At 42.9% G+C, this 22,110-nt stretch overlaps 1 protein-coding gene across 1 annotated transcript in view; it reads right to left on the bottom strand.

Moving 5' to 3' along the window:
• Positions 1-5,874: 5,874 nt before the first annotated feature.
• Positions 5,875-22,110, bottom strand: part of PPP1R14C (protein phosphatase 1 regulatory inhibitor subunit 14C) — an 81,937-nt gene continuing 65,701 nt past the window's right edge. Inside the window, exon 4 of the mRNA XM_045865741.3 lies at positions 5,875-7,471. Within this exon, the coding sequence (XP_045721697.1) occupies positions 7,397-7,471 (75 nt within the window). The 3' untranslated portion in view covers positions 5,875-7,396. The remainder of the gene's footprint in view (positions 7,472-22,110) is intronic.

Genomic DNA, 22,110 nt, shown 5'->3' with positions numbered 1-22,110 from the left:
CTTCAAGGACTTTTCACTAAAACTGACAACACAAAAATTATGAGCCCTTTAGTAATGAAATTAGTATCTGCAGGAGACATTGGATTGATTATTGGTTAGGATTTTAAAGCCCCTTCATGTCTGCTTGTTTTTCTCTGGACAGTCATCACCGAATGAACATTAAGTTTGATATTTATTGTTGGCAACAAAATGGGAATTCCATCTCTTTCAGGGTTTCTGCCTTCAGGCTCTGGAGCTCATTAGAAATATGGCTTTATCTGGTCCACAATATGGGTGGATCTGAATCTCAGGTGGTGGAAGGGTGAGCAAGTACTCAGGCAGGGGCCATTTCTGCTGCTCACACGACGTGTGCAACTGATGTGCGTCATGGCATTAAGAAGTATCTTTAGTATTTCCGCCATACAAAGATCATAAATCACGGACCAGTGCTTTGGATTAAATGAGACCCATGATAAGACACGAGCAAAACAAACAGTTAAGAGCTTCCTTCCTCCTAGAAGGTATAAAATATTTTATGGGATTTAAATTCCCAGCCCCAATATAACACAATAGCTTCTTTCTTTGAACACCTATGAAACAACAAAAGAATGCTCAAAAGAAGTGGTTTGTCAAGGAAGAAGCTCTTGTTCTTACCTTCTTTTCCTCTTTTTTTTCCCCCAGGGACAAGATGACAAAGTATGGACTTTTCTCCCACCCATTGCTCTGCCCTGTACACCAGTATTCACATGCCTGTCTCAGCGTGTTTGTTTGATAACCTAAACAAGATGGCAGCTGGGAGTGGGAGCGGGGGTTAGGGTGAGGAAAGATCTTTCTGCAGGTGCCCTTTCGTAGCCAGCACGCGCTGGTTGGGCAACGGTGTTGGCAGTTGAAGCAGACTGTGGAGCTGGGCGTGTTGGAGGTGAATCTACTCCAGAGGCTCGTGATCATGGGAACCCCTGGGCAGAACTCAGCACAGAAGGCAGAAGAGGAAAGGCACCTGGAATCTACCTCCTAAACAAGCCAGTGTGTTCTCTGTCAGGCAGGCCATCACTTGCTCCTGAGGCAGTGCGTCCAGGAGAATCTATCATCCATGGAAGGAATTTGGCAAAGTAGAACATCTGAGTATGAGGTGGGAAGGAAGGAGTTTGGGAAATGCGTTCAGGGAGGTCTGAGGCCAAGGAGGGGAGGCTGGCCTTACCACCAGCTCTTCTGGGACTCCTGGCATCCCTGGCTTCCTGCATGGCGACCTCCAAAGTTCCAGGCCCTGGTTCTTCACCAGTTCTCAGTATGGATATTTTGAGAACCCAGTGATAGCACAGACCCTCTCCTCCCCAAACTGTTCGTGTCTCTCTGCCACTTTGTGTCCTTCTCCTTTCTGGGGCTCTCTCTGCTGCTCTGTGTGTGGTTCTGTCTCTGTCTGTTCTCTCTCTCTCTCTCCTGCAAAGTTTCAGAAGTTTTGAGGACGCCCAAAGTCTACATGAGCTGTAGCTATAGGAACACTTAGCTTAAAGATATTGGCAGGGAGTTCTCAGCACACTTGTTTGCAACAGAAAATAAGATTCAGAAGGAAAACAAAACTACTATGCATTTTTTTTCCCCAAACAGTTTAGGAGGTTTTGTTCAACTTCTCACTCATCACTAATTTCAGAAAGAGGGAAGTCTCTAGGGCTTTGGGACATTCCGTTAAAGTGAGGCAAGCCTACATTATAGATTGTACATTTTGCCCCCCCTCTGCCCCCGCCCCATTGGGATTATAGCTAAAAAGAGTCAGGCTCTGTGTTAAGTGCTATAAAATATTTCTTAAAGATAAATTATCTTATTTATCTCCTTATCCATGAATGATCAGAAAGGTGGTTTGTCAGTAATGTCCCCTTTTATGAATACAATCAGCCACAAGGGAGCATTTCTTGCTACTAACAATAGAAAAACCAAATAGTAAATCACTTAGGCTCAAGCGACGTGTGACCCAGAAGGGTGTGTTGGGTTACACTTTCTATGAATCATCCTGCGAACTGACAGGAACCAATCTGGTAGCACCAGATATTCCATGAGCTCATTTTCTATTTTTGGTTTCAGAAATGACTGGGCGGACTGGGATACACAGAGAAATGATGGTCACAGACCTGCTGTTGGAGTTGAATTTGGGAACTTCAAAACAACAAGCAATAATGTGCTACTCATATTATTCAGGCCCTGCCTGCTCCTTGCTCTAGAGGGAGAAAAGTATTTCTATCTTCCAATACTGACATTAATTAAAGCCAGCAGAAACATGAGAGACCTGTGTAGAATTGTCTCCCAACAATGACCACACTGAATTAAAAATATGTATATAAATGAGATCAAGTCTACATAGCCATGACGTTAAAAGCGCAATTTTCTTTACCCTCATATGCTTGCTAGGACTATCTACCTCTAGAATCTACCAGAACAAGGTCAGCCCCAAGAAGGACATCCCACAGAGTCACTTGAAAATCCTGAAGATGAAGGAAAACTGTACCAGAGAAATCTGGTCTTCTTTCTCCAATGGATCCAACGAAAGCACTAGAAAACCAGATTTCCAGGATCTGATTGGTAGTTGCTTTAATATCAGTATTCTGTTGAAATGCCCATCTGCCCTGTTGTAGTGGGAACACCCATGGAGCCAAGAGAAGTGGTGAACTATCCAGTCTTATAAAAACAATTCATCCCCAGCCAAGATACACCATGATGGCATAAGGACACTGAGAAAGTGAAACATTTGCAGCAGGGTGTCCAGAAAGGGTGGAAGGAAACTCCATGAAGTCTGGATAGGTCTCACTCAGAGAGGACTAGGAGAAGTCACCCAATTTTTCACAGGCAAATTACAAACACACAGTAAGGGATATCCTGAATCCCAAAGGAAATAGCACTAATTCTTAGTAAAAACTCTGCAGGCTCAAAGTAAATTCCAGAAGAGGAAAGCAATGGGGGAGACTACTGGTATTTCTGTCTGTGTCCAACTTGAAACTGGCTTTTCACAAAGCTCCAGTTACTGAATACATTGAATTCTTTTGGTTTTTTAGACCACAGACCAGGGGTCCCCCCACCCCAAAGTACTTCCCACCAGGCCTTTTTAGGCCCTTTGTGCCATTAGAGAGCCCTGAGTCTAGTGACCAAAGACAGGGGAAAAGGAGGAGACAATGGGGTTGGGAGGAGGCTCTCCCTCTCGCAGAGAAGGTTCCTGAGAAGTGGAGGGAATCCCCAGGATCTTTGACTCAGAAGCAAAAATGATGTGAGGATAGAGATGTGTCCATCAGCCGTGGGGCCTGCCTTTCCCCAAGCTGTTAGTCACATGAAAGGCTGGCTCAGGGCCCGGGAGTCCGGCTGAGCAATACTGGAAGACTAGCTGAAAGTGGCAGATCCCAGCAGGCTAGGCGGCAGCAGGGCCCACCATATAACTACGCCATGGAGCACATTTCTGGCCCCCTCTGGCAGCCTCGCCTGCGCCATGAAGCAGGAAGGGGACATCTCCCAGATGTTATTCCACCTGCCTCTCCGAGTGGTGGGCCAAGCGCCTGGGCCAGACGGGCTGCTCTCGGTGGTGGCCCCTTCGGTCAGTGTCCCTTGGGGACATGGTGGCCAGGGCTCCCAAACAGCTCATGTTCCCAAACCACTGTGTCTTCTTGGAAAGAGCCAACATAATCATGTATGCATCTATTGTTGATAACTGATTCTGCATGGCACACCGTCTTTTATAGGGATTTTAGGTAGTAAATGAAAATTAGGTATCTTCTGTGTTACGGGAATTGAGAAACACCTTCCTCAAGCTGTTCTTCCTCCCGATTTTGCCTCCTCTGGAAACTGATAGGAGGTACTCCATGCTGAGGCTCCGAGGCCAAGTGCAGGAGCTTTTCATCAGGGTAGAAGGCAAGAAGAGCCTGGAAATGCAGGGGGCGGGGGGTGGGCAGGAGCACAAAGCCTGGGATCCCCTGTTATCAGGAGTGAGGGAGAACCCATAGGGAGCCGAGGACCTGCTCCAACCACAGAGCCTCCCACGCCCCACCTCTCAGCTCAGGGGCTCAGCTCACTTTCGAAGCAGCTCCTGGCTTTCATTCCTGGGGGGGGAACTGAGAGCAACCCCTTCTGAGGGGCAGGAAAGCCTAATGGTCAAGGGGCTTAGAGTCAGACAACAGCACTGGGTTTGAATATCAGCTCTGGGACCGCATCTGAGTTTATTTTCTCTTCTATAAAATGAGGATAATGCAATCTACCTCTTAAGATTCATGTCAGGATTAAATGAGATCAGGCAGGTAAGCACTCAGCACGGTGATACCTAAGTGGGGACTATTATTACAGTTGTTATAAATGGATCAAGTTTAAACTTAGGTATCTCAATGCTCAAGTGGAGCACTGAACTAGAAGTTAGGTACTTTGGAGTCATTCCCCTAGTGCTGGACCGTAACTCCCCTCCAGCAGAAGAGAAAATGACAAATAGTCAATGTGTTAATGCCACAGCTTCCACCTGCCGTAACAGCATCCACACGGTGAGCTGAGGTCAGTGAGGTCAGACTTGTGTGCTAGCCTCCGCGAGAATGATCCAACGGCCCAGCTGGTGCTCCGTCTGGGAGCATGAAAAAAGTGCCTAAAGTCTGCTCCTCCAAATTCTGATTAAATTGGCCAGGACTTGTGTTAAAACTTCCTAGGTGATACAAATGCACCTTCAGGCCTAAGAACCACTGTCCCCGCCAGAAAGGAAACAGTTGAGTTTTCTTGAAGAATCTTTATCATGTTTATTCAGTTGGCAAACATGTATTGATCCCTTTGATGGGCCAGGCTCAGGAGTAGGTGCTTGATTTATAGAACTCGGTCCCAATCTTGGAGTATCCTAGAGTCTAAAAGAGAGACAAACAGGTGAATAGACAGTAATAATATGGCGGGTACATGCTGTGATGGGGTAAATGCTAGAAGCTCTGGACATACTTAGGAAGGGCTGTAGACCAGCTTTCCAGATAGAGCCTGTTCATGGTGAGGGTATTCCAGACTGAGGCAACAGTTTTTGCAAAGCCTCAGAGGAGAAAATATCTATGTTCCAGAAACCCTAGTTATTCAGTAGGACTGGATGTTAGGGGAAGGCCAAAAGATGAAGCGGGAAAAGCAGGGACTAATTCCTTTTAAGGGGTTTGGGTTTTAAGTAGGGGATGGAGTGATCTCAGCTGTCTTTCAGAGAGATTATTCCAGCTACTGGGTGGAAAACAGATAAGAGGTAGGCAAGACTGGACATGGGAAAGCCAATCCCAAGATCGCTGCAAAATCAAGGCAAGATTTAATAAGGGATAGATATGAGCGGTATTAGCAGAGGAAAAAGAGCCTGGTGATTGAGGGTGTGTTGAGGGCAGAGATGGGGAATCAAGGAGGAGGTCCCACTCAGGGGAGTCAGGTGATGCCAGGCCCTTGGTGAGGGAAGGAAGAGAGTGTGTTATGTGGCCAAATCAAAGGGCCTCTTGCTTCATCAGCCCATAACCCGAGCTGGTCAGGCCTAATGGAAATCCTGCAAATTCAGTATTTTTTTGTGTGTATAGGGTGCATGGCATTCTCGCATAATTGGAATATCTGATTAATTTGAAATTTTCTTGAGAATTTCTATCAGATGGGTAAAAGGGAGTTTTAATTAAATGCAAAGCACATGGCCGGAGAGAGGCCCAAGAGCACATGGCCAGGCAGGACCAAATACACAGAGCTCATTCTCGGTTTCCTTCCCAACCCAGGAATGTGTCCCAGCAACTCTGCTCTCATCAGGAGAGAACCAGGATCAAACGCCTGAAAATACCTGGGAAATGAAAAGCTAGATATAAGGGCTTGGTACCCCTGTCTGGGGAACATCTCACAAAGTAAAATTTTCCTTTGAACATGTCTTGCAATGCAAAGGTGTGAGCAGAGTTGTAAGCAGCTCCATTTATTTGAGTAAATAGCTTGTAAATAAATCATTGGTAAACATTACAAAATTAAATACATTTTCAAAAGCTTGCCAGTATACATAAAATTCACAAACATAGTTCTTTTAAAAAATAAAATATGTTCAGAGCACCCTTGATATAAAATGTCTGACTCCCATCCTCTGACAGGGCCGCCTAGAGACGCCTTACAGTAGGTGGGATTTCTGTGCGGAGGCGGTGGAGGCCTCCTTGGGGAAAGGAAGAGTTTCTACTCTGACCTTTTACCCAGCCCACATCCGTCTGAATTTTGATCCTTCTCCAAGGAGCTGATATATCACCGGGAGGCGCGGGGCAGGCGCCCCACGCCTAGCTCCAAGCAAGGACATCGGGGTGCGTAATTGGGGCCAAGAGCCAGAATCCTCAGCACATGCCATAGAGAGGAGCCAGAAATGCAATCTCCACCACCCTTCCAAAGTGGCCAATGCTCCTGTATCAACCTTCTTGAAAGCAGGTGAGGCTTTCTCACCTCTACAGTCTTCAACCCTCAGTTCACCCGCTCTGGTCTAATGCTGCCCAGGCATGGAAGTGACCAGATCTACATCTAAGGAGGAAGATACGTGATTTGCTAACTTCCTTCTGACCTGCTTTCATGGAGAGAGAAGAATACACAGTATTTGGTTGAAAGCAGAGAGTTAATTGCTACACAGTGCTTCCTTTTTCCATTGCAAAACACCACTCGGCATGGGCATTTCTCTAGAAATCTAAATAGTTCTTCAAATGAAGGGTTCATAAAACTTGAAAATACCACGAACAAGGCAAGAAGTACATGACCTGGCAAAGCATCCCAATTAATGAAATAATATAAAGTCCATGAATTAAGCCCTTGACCAACTCAACTTTTTGTGGCGTAGCTCATTAAAATAACGGATACACTGAATTCTTTCACTTTGGTGCATAAAGTGAACGCTGAAGGTCAGCAACAGTCACACGACACGAAGAATATCTAGTGGCCTCTTGAAAACCCATGTGCTGTGACCTCCAATTAAAGGACAACCACAAGTTTATTCCATCAATGTGAAATAAAACTCACATCTACATTTTAACTTAGTCGTGTGTAGATATATACATGTACGAGAAATTCGACATCTGAGACAATTGTACAACTTAAGAAAAAGTATTACCAAACTAGTTGTAAGAAAACCATCATCCCTGTATAGTTAGGTCCTAAACCTGCGATTTCTCAAAGAAAATGCTGCCCGCATCAGCCCATTCCTGCATGTCTGCCTGGTTTGATAACCCCTGGTTGGGCTGAAACCAGAGTCGTGATGTTCTTGCTATTAAAACATTACACTAACAAAACCTCCCAAAACAAAAAAGGAACATTCTTGAATAAATGTCTAATAGACACCCCCCCCCCAAAAAAAAAAGTTTCTCATAAGGGCAACTATGCTTTAATAAATGTCTTCACGAAGCCCAAATCCCAGGACCCTTCTTCGTCTCTGGGAGAGTTCCATCCTGTGCCAGAATTATACAGTCTTCTTCTGTGGAGGGCTCAGTTTCCTCATGCCTCTTATCCGAGAGAGCAGCTCCTGGATAAATTCCTAGAAGAGATCAGAAGAAGTTAATATGACAGGCTCACTCTACTAAAGTTGGGGATTAAAATCTGCTTGAAGTTATTAAGGTCAATTACAGTTATCTTGAGTTGATGAGTTTGGTTGGAGGTGTTAACCCCAGTGGCTTCAGTAGAGGACATTTTTAAACAAATGAAGGGTGCTTAAACCCCATATCACAATCAATCCTTCTCGCTGCTGCTCTCTTTGGGGGAGAAACATAGGCTGCCTTCACTCAGTGACATTATCTATATGGCCTCTGGAGGCACATGTGGTTGAGATCAGCCTTCTCAACCTTTAATAAACCTTTTATATGAGCATACACATCACCCAGGGAGCTTGGGGATTCTGATTTAGTAGGCCCAGGTTGGGGCCAGAAATTCTGCATTTCTAACTGGCCACGAGGTGATGCCCATGTTAGTCTCTGGACCATGCGTGGAACAGCAAGGCTTGACCAGTGGTTCTCAAATATAAGTCCTCATCAGAATCACCAGGGGGACTTAGGAAACCACAGAGTGCTGGGCCCAGGAATTTCTGATTCAGAAGTTCTGGGGTGAGGCCTAAGAATGTGCCCCTCTGACCAGTTCCCAGGTGATACCTGCTGCTGGCTCCAGGATCATTCTGAGAACCACTGACCTAGACCTCAAAAGTCTTTTGACTTTTTTTGATGGCAAATCAGTTTTTTAAAAAAGCCAACCACATTTTACATTTACCATTCAGTACAAACACATACCTGAAATAAAAATCTAAAGAATGAATACTTAATATATAGAATACACCCTCTATTTTCTATTCTAATTTCATTTAAAGGGTAATGCAGAGGGAGATCCACTAAAATGATTTCACGTCCTAGTCATAGATGAACACCCAAAGACTAAAGAACAATCTAGAATAGTCCCCACGTTATACCATTAGGAATCTTTCATTTGTTGCCTTCTGTTTTAAAATATTTGCTACCTAAACAGTCACATTTATTAGATAATAATTACTTTGTCTTCCTCTTTTATATTTGTCACAAAGTGGACAGCCAGACTCTGATCAGCAAGTGGCAGACGGTGGGTATGTCAGGAATTTACTGAGAGCAAAAACACTAAGAAATCTTCCTCTCCATTTGGCCTTCTGAGAAACCGCTCTCAATCTCCCCTGCCCATCACAGCCCTTGGTCACGAGCTCCCAGGCCAAGTGATCCCCACAACTACTCTCCAGCTCCAAAACACAATAAGCTTAAACATTTAGTGTTTCGTTAGCCTCCCCAATTTTTTTGTAATGTTTCTGCTATTACAAAGTAATATACGCTTTTTCTAGACAACTTAGAAAATGCTAACAACAATTACCCCTCAGAATGAACCACTAATGTATTTTCTCCTATGAAAATGATTTTTTACCTAATTAAGATCACACTGAATAAATATGTCCTTTTCTTTAACTTAGCATTATGTCAGAAGCTTTCTCCCACAACACTAAATAGCCTTCCTAAAAATTAACTTCAATGGTTATACGATCCTTTATTATACAGATATTCTACAATCTGCTTAACTCCTCCATTACTGGATATGTGGTTGGTTCCGGACTTTACAGAATTAGAAACGATGCCACAATTAACATCTCTGTGCATAAATCTGCAGTTTTGATTATTCTCTTTGGAAAGCATATCCAGAAAGGCTTCAGAGGACAAAAACGTTTTCATCACCACCATTTCTGACCTTGGGCAGAATGGAACACATATGAAATAAAATGAGGCCCTGTTTTAACTTTCTGAACACTATTTTATCTAATTTAAAGAATTTTCTAGGATAAAATAATGCCAAATTTTCACACTTATATTCAGTTTTCATTTTATAAAGTTAAATGCATTTCCTTTTTCTATACCCCTTGCTATGTGGTTTTGACAATATAATGTGAAACATACAGTTTCAGTTTCATTGTTTTGGAACCTACTACTCAAATGACTCCTGTAGAAAGTTCCAGCATTTGAGTGTAGATCTCCTTTTTTTTTTTTTTTAAGCAAAGGTAAGAATCACAAATCCTATCACTTAGTTAATAACTAGTAATCCTTCTGCACTATTTCTATATTTTTCATAAAGATCGTTATAAAAATAAAGATTAAACATCATAAGGAATAATATACTCTAAACTACAGACCTTCCTTCTTCAAGACAAAAGTAATTTGGTAATTTAAATTCAAATTATCTCAAAAAATCAATCATGATGTGCATTAATCTCAGTGACTAAAAAGTTCAATAAATAACTTGTACTTATAATAAATTAACATCAATGAAACTCTTAACATTTTACATTAACTAATTTATGTCTATAAGTTAATATACTGCATTACACATATTTTAAAGTGTTCATTAAATTTGCGTAATGAGGTACTCCGCTAAGTTAAAAAAATAGCAAGACCAATACTTATTCCTCATATAGAAACTTGCACAGAAGGATTTTAATGATTATAGATGATTCTCAAAGAAGATTCAAGAATCTCTAATCAAAAATACTTTGATGGCTCTTTTTCCTATTACTCAAAAACTCTCTATGTAAATAACAATATAGCTCATTTACTTCCAAAGTAGATCACTCAGCCTTGGGTTGTGGACACTAATTGAGTCAGAGAAAGGCTGCCCCTTTGAGGAAATGACATCTGATGTAAGACCTGCATTAACAAAGAGAGGCCAGCTCGGAGAAAGTCTGGAGGTCTCGGTCATGGCACGTGTGCAAAGGCCCTGCAGAGAAACAAGCAAGGAAGTGGGTGTTCCTGGCACAGAAAGGCCAATATGAGTGGGGTGGGAGCCATGCTGGGGGTGCCAGGGTCACCTTCCGGGGCCTTGCTGGCCACAGAAATATGGCCGCGGAGAGAGTATTCTTTAGGCAATGGAAAGCCCCCGGAGGGTTTCAAGGAGGGAAGCAACATCATCTGATTTCGGCTTTTCCAAAGCCCCCTTTGACTGCCGTGTGGAGAATGGGTTGTATAAAGACAAGAATGAAAGAGCGGCCAGTCTGGGGCTGTGGCAGGGATCCAGGCAAGGGATGCCCGGCCTTAAAGGTGAGGGAGATCAAAATGGAAATTAAGTGGGATCTATTTCAGGGGCAGAGTCACTAGACTGTGTTGCTAGACTGAACGGAGGCCTCCAGCAAAACGGGAAGAGGGGACAGGGAAAAGGGGGATTAAGGTCACCATTATGCTGAGATGAGGAAAAACCAGAGGGGGAAACAAAACAGATTTACAGACTTGGGAGATCTCGGGTAGACAACTGAACATGACTTGGCGCCTTAGCTCATGGCTGAGGTCATAAACCTAGGCCTCACTAGCGCCTAAATCAGCGGCTTTCCACTAAAAAACAAAACGCCTAAAAAACTACATGTCATCTATACATAGTTACAGCAACCTACTCCACAGAGAGACAAGACGGAAAAAAAAAAGTTTCTTGAAAAAAATATAACTCTTACTATATATGATATCCCTTGATATTTCACTTTGAAAAAAACTAAAGGTCAAGGCCAGCTCATGGGTTACCACCCACGGGTTGTAAATACAGTGATCTAGACCAAGGCTAAGAGATGCAGTAGCCCCCAACCACATATATGTAATATATATTTCTATATTCTATAATATAAATGATATAGTGTGACTATTTAAATGTAAATTAATTAAAATAAATACAATTTAAAATTCAGCTCCTTACTCATACTAGTCACATTTCAAATAGTCAGTAGCCACACGTGGCTAGTGCCCACCACAGTAGACACTGGGGCCACAGGATATTTCCCTCATTTCAGAAAATTTTATTGGACTGTGCAGGTGGCAACGCTTTGCATCACAAGGCTTAATGGGATAAGCTTGGAGGAGAGTGCAAATAGAGAGGAAAAAAAGGCTGAAGACCAAGGCCAGAGGCCCCCTAGCAAGCAAGGTCTGGGGCCAACAAAGGAAACTGAAACGAGAAACCAATGAGAAGGGGGGAAAACCCAAGAGAGTGTGCTGTTAAGAAGTCGTCTACTTTTTTAGTTTCTTTCATTCAACATAACTATTTTGAGATTTATTAATAGCTCATTTCTTTTTTTTATTGCTGAGTAGCATTTTGTTATATCAGAGTACCACAGTTTGTTTATCCATTCACCTGTTGATGGAAATTTGAGTTGTTTTCAGTATGGGGCTATTATAAACAAAGCTGCTTAAAATATTCATATAAAACTCTTTGTATGGAACATGCTTCCATTTCTTTTGGGTAAACACCTAAGATTGGAATGGCTGAATTCCTGATCTATTTGTTTGGCTTTCTGGCAATACCAGACTGTCTTCTAAGTATAGGTTTACAAGTCCTAAAATCAGGTAATGTTAGTTTGCCACCTTTGTTGATCTTTTAAAAAAATATATTGTTTTGGCTATTCTAGGTCCTTTAAGTCTCCTTAAGAATTTTAGAATCAACTTGCAAATTTCTACAAAACAACAACAACAACAACAAAACCTGCTGGGGTTTTGGTTGAGACTGCAATCTGTAAATCAATTTGTGGAAAAAACAACGGATGTTCTCAGCAACATTTTATAGATCTCAGTGTAAGATATTGCACATCTTTTGTCAGATTTATTCCTAAGTGTTTAATATTGTTGCTGTTATTGTAAGCGGCATATTTTTATTCCAATTTCCAATTATTGCCAGCCATAGACTTTCATATATTTACCTCATATCCTGCAAGCTTGCTGAACTGACTTGTTAGTTCTATCAGCTTTTTGTAGACATTTACCTTTTGCAGATGTTCTTTCTAGAGTTTAGACATTTCCCTTCTATACCTAGTTGGTGAGAATTTTTAACCAGGAATAGAGAGATTGGATTTTGCCAAATGCTTTTTCTGCATCAACTGACATAATTATAGAAAGGGCTTTTTCCTCCTCAGTGACTTACACTGATTGATTTTTGATATTTTGATCCTTCCGTGTATGTGTGTGTGTGTGTGTACTGTTACATTCAATTTGACAAAATTTTCTTTAGAAATTTTGCAGTTATGCTCATGTGGAATAGTTGTCTACATTTCTTATTTTATGACGTCTTTGTCTGGTTTTAGTATCAGAGTAGTGCTGGCCTCATAGAATGAGTTGGGAAGTATTCCCTCCTTTTCAAGTTTCTGGAAGAGTTTGTACAGAGTTGGTATAATTTCTTCCTTAAGTGTCTGGTAAAAATTCCCCAGTGAAGCCATCTGGGTCTGGAGTTTTTTTGTTTTGTTTTGCTTTGTTTGTACTGGCAGGTTGTGTCTTTCAAGGCATTTGTCTATTTCACGTTGTTGAATTTATTGGCATGAGGTTCATAACATCTGTAGAAACTGTAGTGATGTCACCTCTCTCATTCCTGACACTGGTAATTTGTCTCCTGTCTTTATTTCCACTTGGACTGGAGGTTTATCAATTATATGGTTCTTTTCAGAGAATGAGCTTTTGTTTCACTGATTTTCTTTATTGATTTTCTGTTTATATTTCACTGATTTCTGCTTTCACCTTCATTGTTTCCTTTCTTCATCTTACTCTGATTTTAATTTGTTCTTCTTTTCCTAGTTCCTAAGGTGGATTCTAAAGCCATTTATTTGAAACCTATTTCCCAATATAGATATTTCGTGTTATATATATTCACCTCTAAGCACCGCTTTAGCTGCATCTCACAAATTTTGATATAATGGGTTTTCACTTCATTCATTTCAAAATAGTTCCTAATTTCACATTTGATTCCTTCTTTGGCCCAGGAATTACTTAGGAATGTGTCATTTAGTTTCCAAATATTTGGGAATTTTCTAGACATCTTTCTGTTACTGATTTCTAACTTAATTCCATTATTCAAAGAACGTACTTTGTATGACTTGAATCTTTTAAAATTTGAGATTTGCTTTGTGGCCCAGAATATGTCTATCTTGATAAATGATCTGTGTGCCTTTATAAAGAAACAGGCTAACTTCAAGCAGACCTTTTACCACTGCATTTATACGGCCTCCTGCCATGTGACTTATACACATACAGAACACGCCAAAAGAAGGAATGAACAAAGTGGTTCCCCAGATGTAATATTTCCACAAGAAAATGATTCCCTAACCACAAAGGACATGAACTTTTGTGATACTCAAAAAAGGGCATTCATGTCTCTTTTGACCTTAGTCCCCAGCTAAAAGGATGGGTGAGGATGGATGCAAACTCCCTGGTGGATGTGGGTTCTGTATTGGGAGCTGGCTCTGGTCGTGCTCAATCTAAAGAAAACAAAGGGAATTAGCATTTACTGAAGGCCTTCTCTGTGTTGCCTACTCATACCTATTACCATATTTAATCTAATGTAGTTTTATCATCTCCATTTTACAGATGAGAAAAATGGGTGTTCTAGTTCATTCTAAATCATTGTCCAAGGTCACAAAGTGAATATTTGAATCCAGGTCTCTTGAAGCAAGTTGAGCTCAATAACTAGGTACCACACCCCCACCAGACTCTACCCCACTTTCTGGGATGCAGAGGAAGGGAGAGGCCCTGCCTAACAGGGGCTCCCAGGCCAGCAGGGAAGGAAGACAGAGAGATAGGCTCTGTCGACGTTAAGACACGAGCCACAGTGCTAAGTGCGTACATGAGTGCCCCGTGGGCAGTTGGACAGTGTGCACTGTCCTTGCCCAGCCCAGGCCTGGGACTGTCCCTGCCTCTCCCACTCTGCCTCTCCCAGTGGATGACAGGCTAAAAGAAGGTCATAATTCCAAGAGACTTTGAAAGATGAGAAGCTCTGTGTCAATACAAGGAGTCTAGAATCCAGAACCACTGCTCTGGAGTGACGGCCCAGCTTCCTCTCCCTCCTCCTTCTCTCCCTCCCCCTCACTCCTTAAAGGTACCCCTTTTATTAGCTGAACATCCCTCTACTAGTCTGTAAGATCTAACCATTCTGGTTCCCTAACGTTTGAAACAGTATTTCAACGAACTGCCTGAATTTTAAAACGGCAAACAGACATTGCCCTGACCCATCATCTGTTTTGTTAGGCCACCTCAGCGGCTCTTGTCCACATGCTCTTCCTTGTGCTCCCCGAGATCCCAGGTCTGCAACTCTGAGAGAGCCCCCCTGTGGGCTGCCGAGGGCCAGGCTGTGCTCAGCCGGGCAGGGCCCCAAACTGCAGCTGGACAGATCACCTCACACAGTGGCCTCTAATAAGATGGGGGCCCCATGTCCCCAGGACCGTGAACTCTATGGTGACGCAAGAGGCAGAAAGACAGAAGATAAAGACCTCGGGTTACAAACCTAAGCAGGCCCTTTGAAACAAATGCCTGGAAAGATCTCAGATGGGTTCATTCCTATGTGGAGGGAGTCACTCTCTGCACACAGAGCAGGAAGCAGTGTGGCCACAGGGCTAAGAGACAGACTCGAGAGCCAGGGGACTGGGTTCGAATCCCTGCGCACCACTTAAGGGCTCATTATTTTCTCTGTGCCTTAGTTTTCCTCACCATAACCTGAGAGCCCTCAAGGTTGGTGTATTTAACAATTTAATGAACGGACAGCCGTGAGAGGCTTGGGAAACTGCTTCTATCACAGGGAGTGCCGTGTTAAGTGCCTGCTGCCCTCTTCCTCGTCGTCGTCGAGACGATGCTGGTAAGAATCGCTCCAGTCTGGACAAATTCTAATCAAGAGCACTAAGGGAAATGTGGCCATCTCCCCCCACCCCTGCAACACAAACACACCCCACCACACACAGCCCTGTAGAAACGCTTGGACAATTGAGGCAGATGAGAAGTGGCATCCAGCAAGACAGAGGTGCTCGGGTCAGGGGGTGACGTCAGTCTGTGAGCAACACGTGTGTTTCCTGGAAGAAGCGTCGGTGCCCCCAGCCACGCACATGTTTCTCGCTCTCTCTCTCCCTGCTCAGTGGGGAGCCTGCTTCTCCCTCTGCCTGTGCTCCCCCTGCTCGTGCGCTCTCTCGCTCTCTCTCTCAAATAGATAAATAAAACCTTTTAAAAAATTAATAAACATCTTTCTAAATGACCCTGGGCCCCTACCCCTGACCTCGGTCCTGGGCACTATTTCTGTATCGGAGAATGCTCTGCATTCACCTTTTCATCCATTAACTCACCTGGGGATGACTCTTTCCCACAGTGTGTACCTTTTTATTTTGTTTGGCATAGCGCCATGCTCTCACAGGCGCTGAATTCCTGTCTGGGGTTCAGACACAACTCATACTTATTGGGCACCCTCCATGTGACAAGCACTCTGGGCATTTTCGTGTACTATCTCATTTAATCATTGTAACTGTCTTGTAATGTAGGCTCAGAGAAGTTTAGAGGTTTGCCCACGGTCACACAGCTACTGAATGGTCAGACCAAGATTCACTGCCTACATTTCTATAAAGCCATAAGAAACCTGGACTCATCGCCTGGGAACAGATGGTACAATTCCCTCTCTCTGTGCCATGATGCCCAGGGGAGGACATCTTTTTTATTAAGCACCCAAGATGGGTAATTTTGGTCTAATTCCAAACCAAACTAAAATGACTTGAAATATGTATGATAAACACAGCAATCCTTTAATGTTTACCTATGGGGAAGGGCTGACCAGATATGTAAAGGACTGTGTTTTACAGGTAAGCTCTGGAAATCTTTCTCCAGAGCACAAACCTTCCCTCCATTCTGCTCAAAGCCTCTTCCCAATGAATAAATACCTCAGAAGCCCTAAGTTGCTGCCTTCTACTCTAGCTAACTTATAAATTAGAAAAGAAGAAAGAGGAAGAGGATGGAGCAAAAAGAGAGAAAGAGAGAAGGAGAAAAGGAAGAAGACAGGGAAGCCGGAGTGTTGACTTTCTGCCCACTGAGACCCGGATTCTGCCCAGTCAGCTCTGACTCCTCAGGGCCCCCCACAGCTCCTGCCCCTGCTAAGCTCTCGTCATCTGACACTGCTAAGGACAACTTTCTCTCTCCCCCTCTTCCTTCCTCCCTTCCTTCCTTTGTTTTCTTTCCTGCTTACTTGCTTGCTTTCAGTTATCAACTGTCCAAGAATTCAACTCACTTCCGACACTATCTACCTGGTGAGAGCATCAGAGTCCACAGGTAAAGGTTTCAGTCCCACTAGACAGCCCTCCATCTCAGACGCCAATCCCAAGTCTAGGTTGTTACCTGTGCTTCGGACAGACTGCCTAGAACTTGGAGGTTCCCACAACCCCCTCCTTGGATTTAATTTGCTAGAACTGCTCACAGAACTCAGGAAAACCCATTTACTCACTAGATTACCAATATATTACAAAGGATATTAAAGGATATGAATCAATAGCCAGATAAGAAACACATAGGGTAAGGTCCTGAGCAAAAGAACTTCTGTTCTCATGGAGCTTGGAGCCCAGCACAGTAGTACATGGATGCATTCTGGTTCCCCAACAGGGAAGCTCTCTTAACCATCCTTTTAAAGTTTTCACAGAGGCTTCATTACTAGGCATGATTGATGAACTCACTGGCCATCGGTTTGAGCTCTAGCCCCTCTTCCATCTCTGGAAATCAGGGGGTGAAACTGAAAGTTTGAGCCTTATAGTTATGGTTGGCTCCCCTGGCCACCAGCCTCCATCCTTAGGTGATTTGCAAAAATCACTTCATTAACATAAACCCGGTTGTGGTAGAAAGGGCCTTGTTACAAATAACAAGTCACCCATTTCACCTTTATGGCTCCGAAGCTTTTCAGAAACTGAGGACAAGAGCCCAAATATTATAACAGAAGATGTTCCCGTTGCTCTTATGGCTCAGGAAATACTGTGGGTTTGGGGAACTGTGAGTCAGGAACTGTGAATGAGAAGTAAATGCATCAGAGAAATATATTTCGGTAATCTGAATGACCAAATATATTATTTCTTATAAATTGCAGTAACACAAAATCGCTTCTATTTAAAAGTCAGATCATTTCCATTGCTCCCCAAAATTCTCATCTCCCTTTATAGCTCATTCTCCCTCTGTCTGAGCCCAGTTTTCTGTCACTACAGGTTGCATTTTATGTAACTGGAATTATTCATCATGTACTCTTTTTGCCTGGCTTATTTCACTCCGCTTAATGTTTCTGAGATTCACCAATATTGTTGTATCAGTCGTTTGGTCTTTTATATTGCTGACTAGTATTCCATTGTAAGGATGTATCACAACATGTTTATCCATTCACCTGCCGATGGGCATTTGGGTTGTTTCAAGTGTTTGACCATGGTGACTAAAGCTACTATGAAGATACATGTGCAAGTATTTGTGTGGTCATATTTTTTCTTTCCTTTGGGTAAATATCTAGCAGGGCCATGGCAGAGTTGTATATTGTATGTTTAATTTTTTATGAAAGCCCCAAACAGTTTTCTAAAGTGGTTGTACCATTTTGCACTCCTACCAGCAGGATATGAGAGTTCTAGCTGGTCCACATCCTTGCTAACACTTGGTGGTGTCAGTCTTTTTGGTGTTAGCCATTCTAGTGGGTGTGTATAGTGATAAGATATTACTTTCTTCTTTTCTTTTCTTTTCCTTCCTTCTCCTTCCTTCTCCTCCCCTCCCCCCTTCCTTCCTTCCTTCCTTCTTCCTTTTCTTTCTTTCTCTTTCTTCCTTTCTTTCTTCCTTCTTCCTTCCTTCCTTTCTTTCTTTTCAGAGCTTGCCCACTCTCCTCTACATTCTCTTTGTAAGTTTCTGACTTTCTCCCCTCATTCCCCTTTGTTGGCCACTTACTTCTGCCCCCTGACCTGCTGATGGAATGTGGGCATTCTCCAAAGCTTGTTTTCCAGCCTCCTCAAGGCATTGTCTCTCAGTCAGCCATTTTCCTCATACTCTCAGGCCTCCTCTCTGTCTTCTCCCTTGAGATCCAGGCTTGCATTTCCTGTGGCTCGCAGAGATCTCCACAGGGATGTTCCATGGGCACATCAGTCTCAAAATGACCAAAACCAAACTCACTGTTACCAATCCCTTCTTCAAACCTGTCCCTCACCCTGAGGAATTCACAGTTTTTATTACTGTGTCCTGAACAAACCATCATATAGATCTCATTTACCTCCAAATTAATCTATAAGTTTAATGCAGTTCCAATCAAAATATAAATATTGAAGAATAGTGAAGATACTTCAAATAAGAAAATCGTGGGTTCACCTGGCCCTGGCTAAGATCCGATTATAAATCCCTGGCTAGGGGCACCTGGGTGGCTCAGCTGGTTAAGCATCAGCTCAGGTTGGTCCTGGGATGGAGCCCTGCGTCAGGCTCCCTGCTCAGTGGGGAGCCTGCTTCTCCCTCTGTCCCTCCACCCTCCACCCCCGCTCATACTCTTTCTCTCTCTCTAATAAATAAATAAAATATTTAAAATAAAATAAAATAAATCAAATCCCTGTGACAGTGTGCAGTGATAGACAAACAGCCAGCTCTGCATATTAGGAAAATTGGATATATAACACAAGATGATTAGTTATCAGTGCAGCTAAGGATGGACTGATTGCATAATAAATGGTACTGGAACAATACAGCAAATGTAAAATTAGATCTTTATTTCACACCATACACAAAAATAAGTTCAAGATGGTTTAAATATCTGAGCATAAAAAATAAAAGTGAAAAGTTTTAGAACAATATATAAGAAGATTATCTTTTTTTAAAAAAGAGATTTCAAGCTGTGGGGGGAGGGGCAGAAGGAGAGGGAGAGAGAGAATCTTAAGCAGGCTCCAGGCCCAGCACAGAGCCCGACCCTGAGATCATGACCAGAGCCGAAATCAAGAGTCAGACACTCAACCAACTGAGCCACCCAGACGCCCCAAGTAGACTGTCTTTAAGACACTGGAGTAGTTCAATCTTTCTTAGGCACACATCTTTTAAAAGCATAAGCCATAAAGGATGTCACGGATAAAACTGATTTCAATTAAAATGTAAAACTTCTGTACACAAAAGAGAACACAAGCAAAATAAGCTCCACGGTTTGTGAAATATATTTGCAACCTACATAAAGGTCAAAGGATTGTCATCCACAATATATAAACAACTCTTAAAAATCAATAAGAAAAACACAAACAAGTTGAAAGTAGACAAAGGATTTGAAATGGAAATCCCCAAAGAAGGAAACATGAACAACCAATAAGCACATGGAGAAAAAAACGTGTTCAATCTTACTAGCAAGCAGTCAGGAAAAGGTATGTTAAAACAGTGAGATCTCATCAGATTGGCAAAAAATTTACCATTTGGAAATACCATGTATGAGAATGATGAGGTTAAAAGAGAATTCTCAAATCCTGCTGGTGGGCATGCAAACTCGTGCCAACATTTAAGAGCAATTTCATTTCTCAGTATATTCCTTGGAGAGATTTTGTACATGAGTCAGCAGATCAGGAGTTTTTATCACATCATTATTCATAATAACAAAAAAATGGACACAGCCTAAATGAATGTCAGCAGAAGAATGGATAAGTACATTAATATATCAGAATGCTATACAGCAATGAAAATGAATTAACTAGAGCCTCCTATATCAGCATGAGCAAATCTCAGAAATCTAATATTGGGCAATACAAGCAAGCTGAAGAAAATCTGCAAAACATTACTTACATAGCTATAAAGCATGTAAGATAATCCACGTGCATATCTGTCACTCCAGCTTAGCTGGAAGAGCCCCATTCCTCTTTTCCTAGCATGGTGTGTAATACACAAGAGGTGCTCGGCAAAGGTTTACCAAGTAAAGGAATACATGTGTGGACTAATTAAATCACACAACTGTGGCAGTTAAGTGAAGGAGTAGAGAGAGGAGACTCTAGAATCTGTGTACTAATTCTGTGTGTGTGTGTGTGTGTTGGGGGGATTGTACAAAGTATCTATTGGCCCCAGCTACTATGGAGAAAGGTTCTAAAGGTTCTCGTTGGTTCTTGTTTAAGCACTGGAAAACTAGCCAACCTGGGGGAGTTACGCAAGATGAGAAGCATTTGGGGAAGAGTGGAGCCTAGGATGCTTGTGTGCACACACGGGTACACACACACACATGCACACATGTACAAAGAGCTCAAAGAAACAACAGAAAGAAAAGAAACAGTTCCAGTGACCTCATAAACCTGACTCTATATAACACGCAGCCACCTGATTTATGGGACTTCTGAGAAAAGCCAAACCATGTTTCTGAAGGGATCTGGCAGCAGCCGTGAAAACAGAAGGTCCGTCCTCGCTCTGGAGTTTCTGCCGTGTGGCACTGTCATGGGGCATGGCGTCCCAGCGGCACGTTCTGCTCTAAGCTCTCATCCCCCCATCCCTCCTGGGCCCTGTGGCTTTCAGCTTCCACCCCCTTCTGCCTGCCCCGGCCAGGGCCAGAGGCAGCAGATGGACACTCATTCTGTAATTATCACCACGGCCAGGCGTCTGGGACCTTCCCCTTGTCACTCAAAGTGATTCATCTGTTACATTCATTGATGTACTGTGATGCTTTAACAAAGATGGCTCCACTGGAAAGCAGGAAAAGGAGAAACCACAGTATCTTGCAAATCACTGCTTTGTGCATAATTAAATCACACTTACATGATTCTTTCAAGCATTTAGAGTCATTTAAAAAGACAAATGGATATTATGTGGTAGCCCTTTAATTAGAAGTAGTTCCCCACAAAAGGACTTTTTGAAGGATATGCTTAAAACTGTTGCTCAATGCGTGGTGTCGCCAATCACAATAATTGGGTAGATCATGCGAGCTCCCATAAAGGGTGTCCAGCGGAACTCTGAATGCTCAACCTGCTTTTCCAAAAAATATCATCCACCCCTGATGCAGAGTCCAGGGTGAAGTGAAGAGAGAGACAGCAGGTGAAGATTCTGAAGGCTGGGATCCACGTGGCTCAGTGACTCCCCCATGTACTGTGCCCTCTTTGTCACCCCAGTCAATGTACCAGTCACTTCCTTAAAATGCATATTCACAGGGGCCATCTGCTCCAGGTGCTGAGTCTCACTGCCCAATGACAGCAAAACCAAGTCAACCGACACAACTTTTACAGAGCTACCTGACACTTCCCAAAAGCCTGACATGCATCAGAAGACGTGGGGATCAGGCAAAGCGTGATCAGGGGGAGGGAAAGAAGAATTTCCAAATCCGCTGAAGTTAAATAGGCAAGGGTGATGGAAGGGTAGTACTTGCCTCTTTTAAAAGCATGGCAAACCTGAGAACCGTTCCAAATGGCAAAATGTGCTCGCCCGAAGAACCAGCTAAGCATTTAAAAATCACACTGTAAATTTTGTTCAGTTTGCATATCCAGGTCACACGGAAGGCCAAGTAGGCAGGCAGTGAGTCAGCACTGACAAACAGCTCTGGAGTGTCTCCGGCCCGGTGCCCCCCAGCCAGAATTTGCTCCCTGCCATCCTCGGCATCTCAGCACCACAAACACCAATATCACTCACCAATGAATATTTAATTTTCCCCCTCTTTTTTGGAGCGTGGGGGGAGTGTTGTTTATCTTTAGGGAGGTTCATTTGCTTACAGTGCACGCCAGAACGGATCCTATTTTTCATTATCTGAAAAGAGGTTTATGAATCTGTTACGGGTGAGGGTTTGTGCCTGCCGTCATTATAATCCCTGCTGCCAACAGAAATTCCGGAAGGTCTTCTTAACTGCAGCCTGGTTGTTTTCTTCTTTCCTTCCTTTAACTTAAAGCCACTTGACACTGTTTTGTCCATTTATTTTCTTGAC

Source organism: Mirounga angustirostris, unplaced genomic scaffold, assembly GCF_029215605.1.
Source record: "Mirounga angustirostris isolate CCGP_5_RB_7025 unplaced genomic scaffold, mMirAng1.0.hap1 SCAF_8, whole genome shotgun sequence".
NCBI classification, from domain to species: Eukaryota; Metazoa; Chordata; class Mammalia; order Carnivora; family Phocidae; genus Mirounga; species Mirounga angustirostris.
Note: the sequence above shows the minus strand (reverse complement) of the source record. Positions and strands in the feature narration are given on the sequence as shown.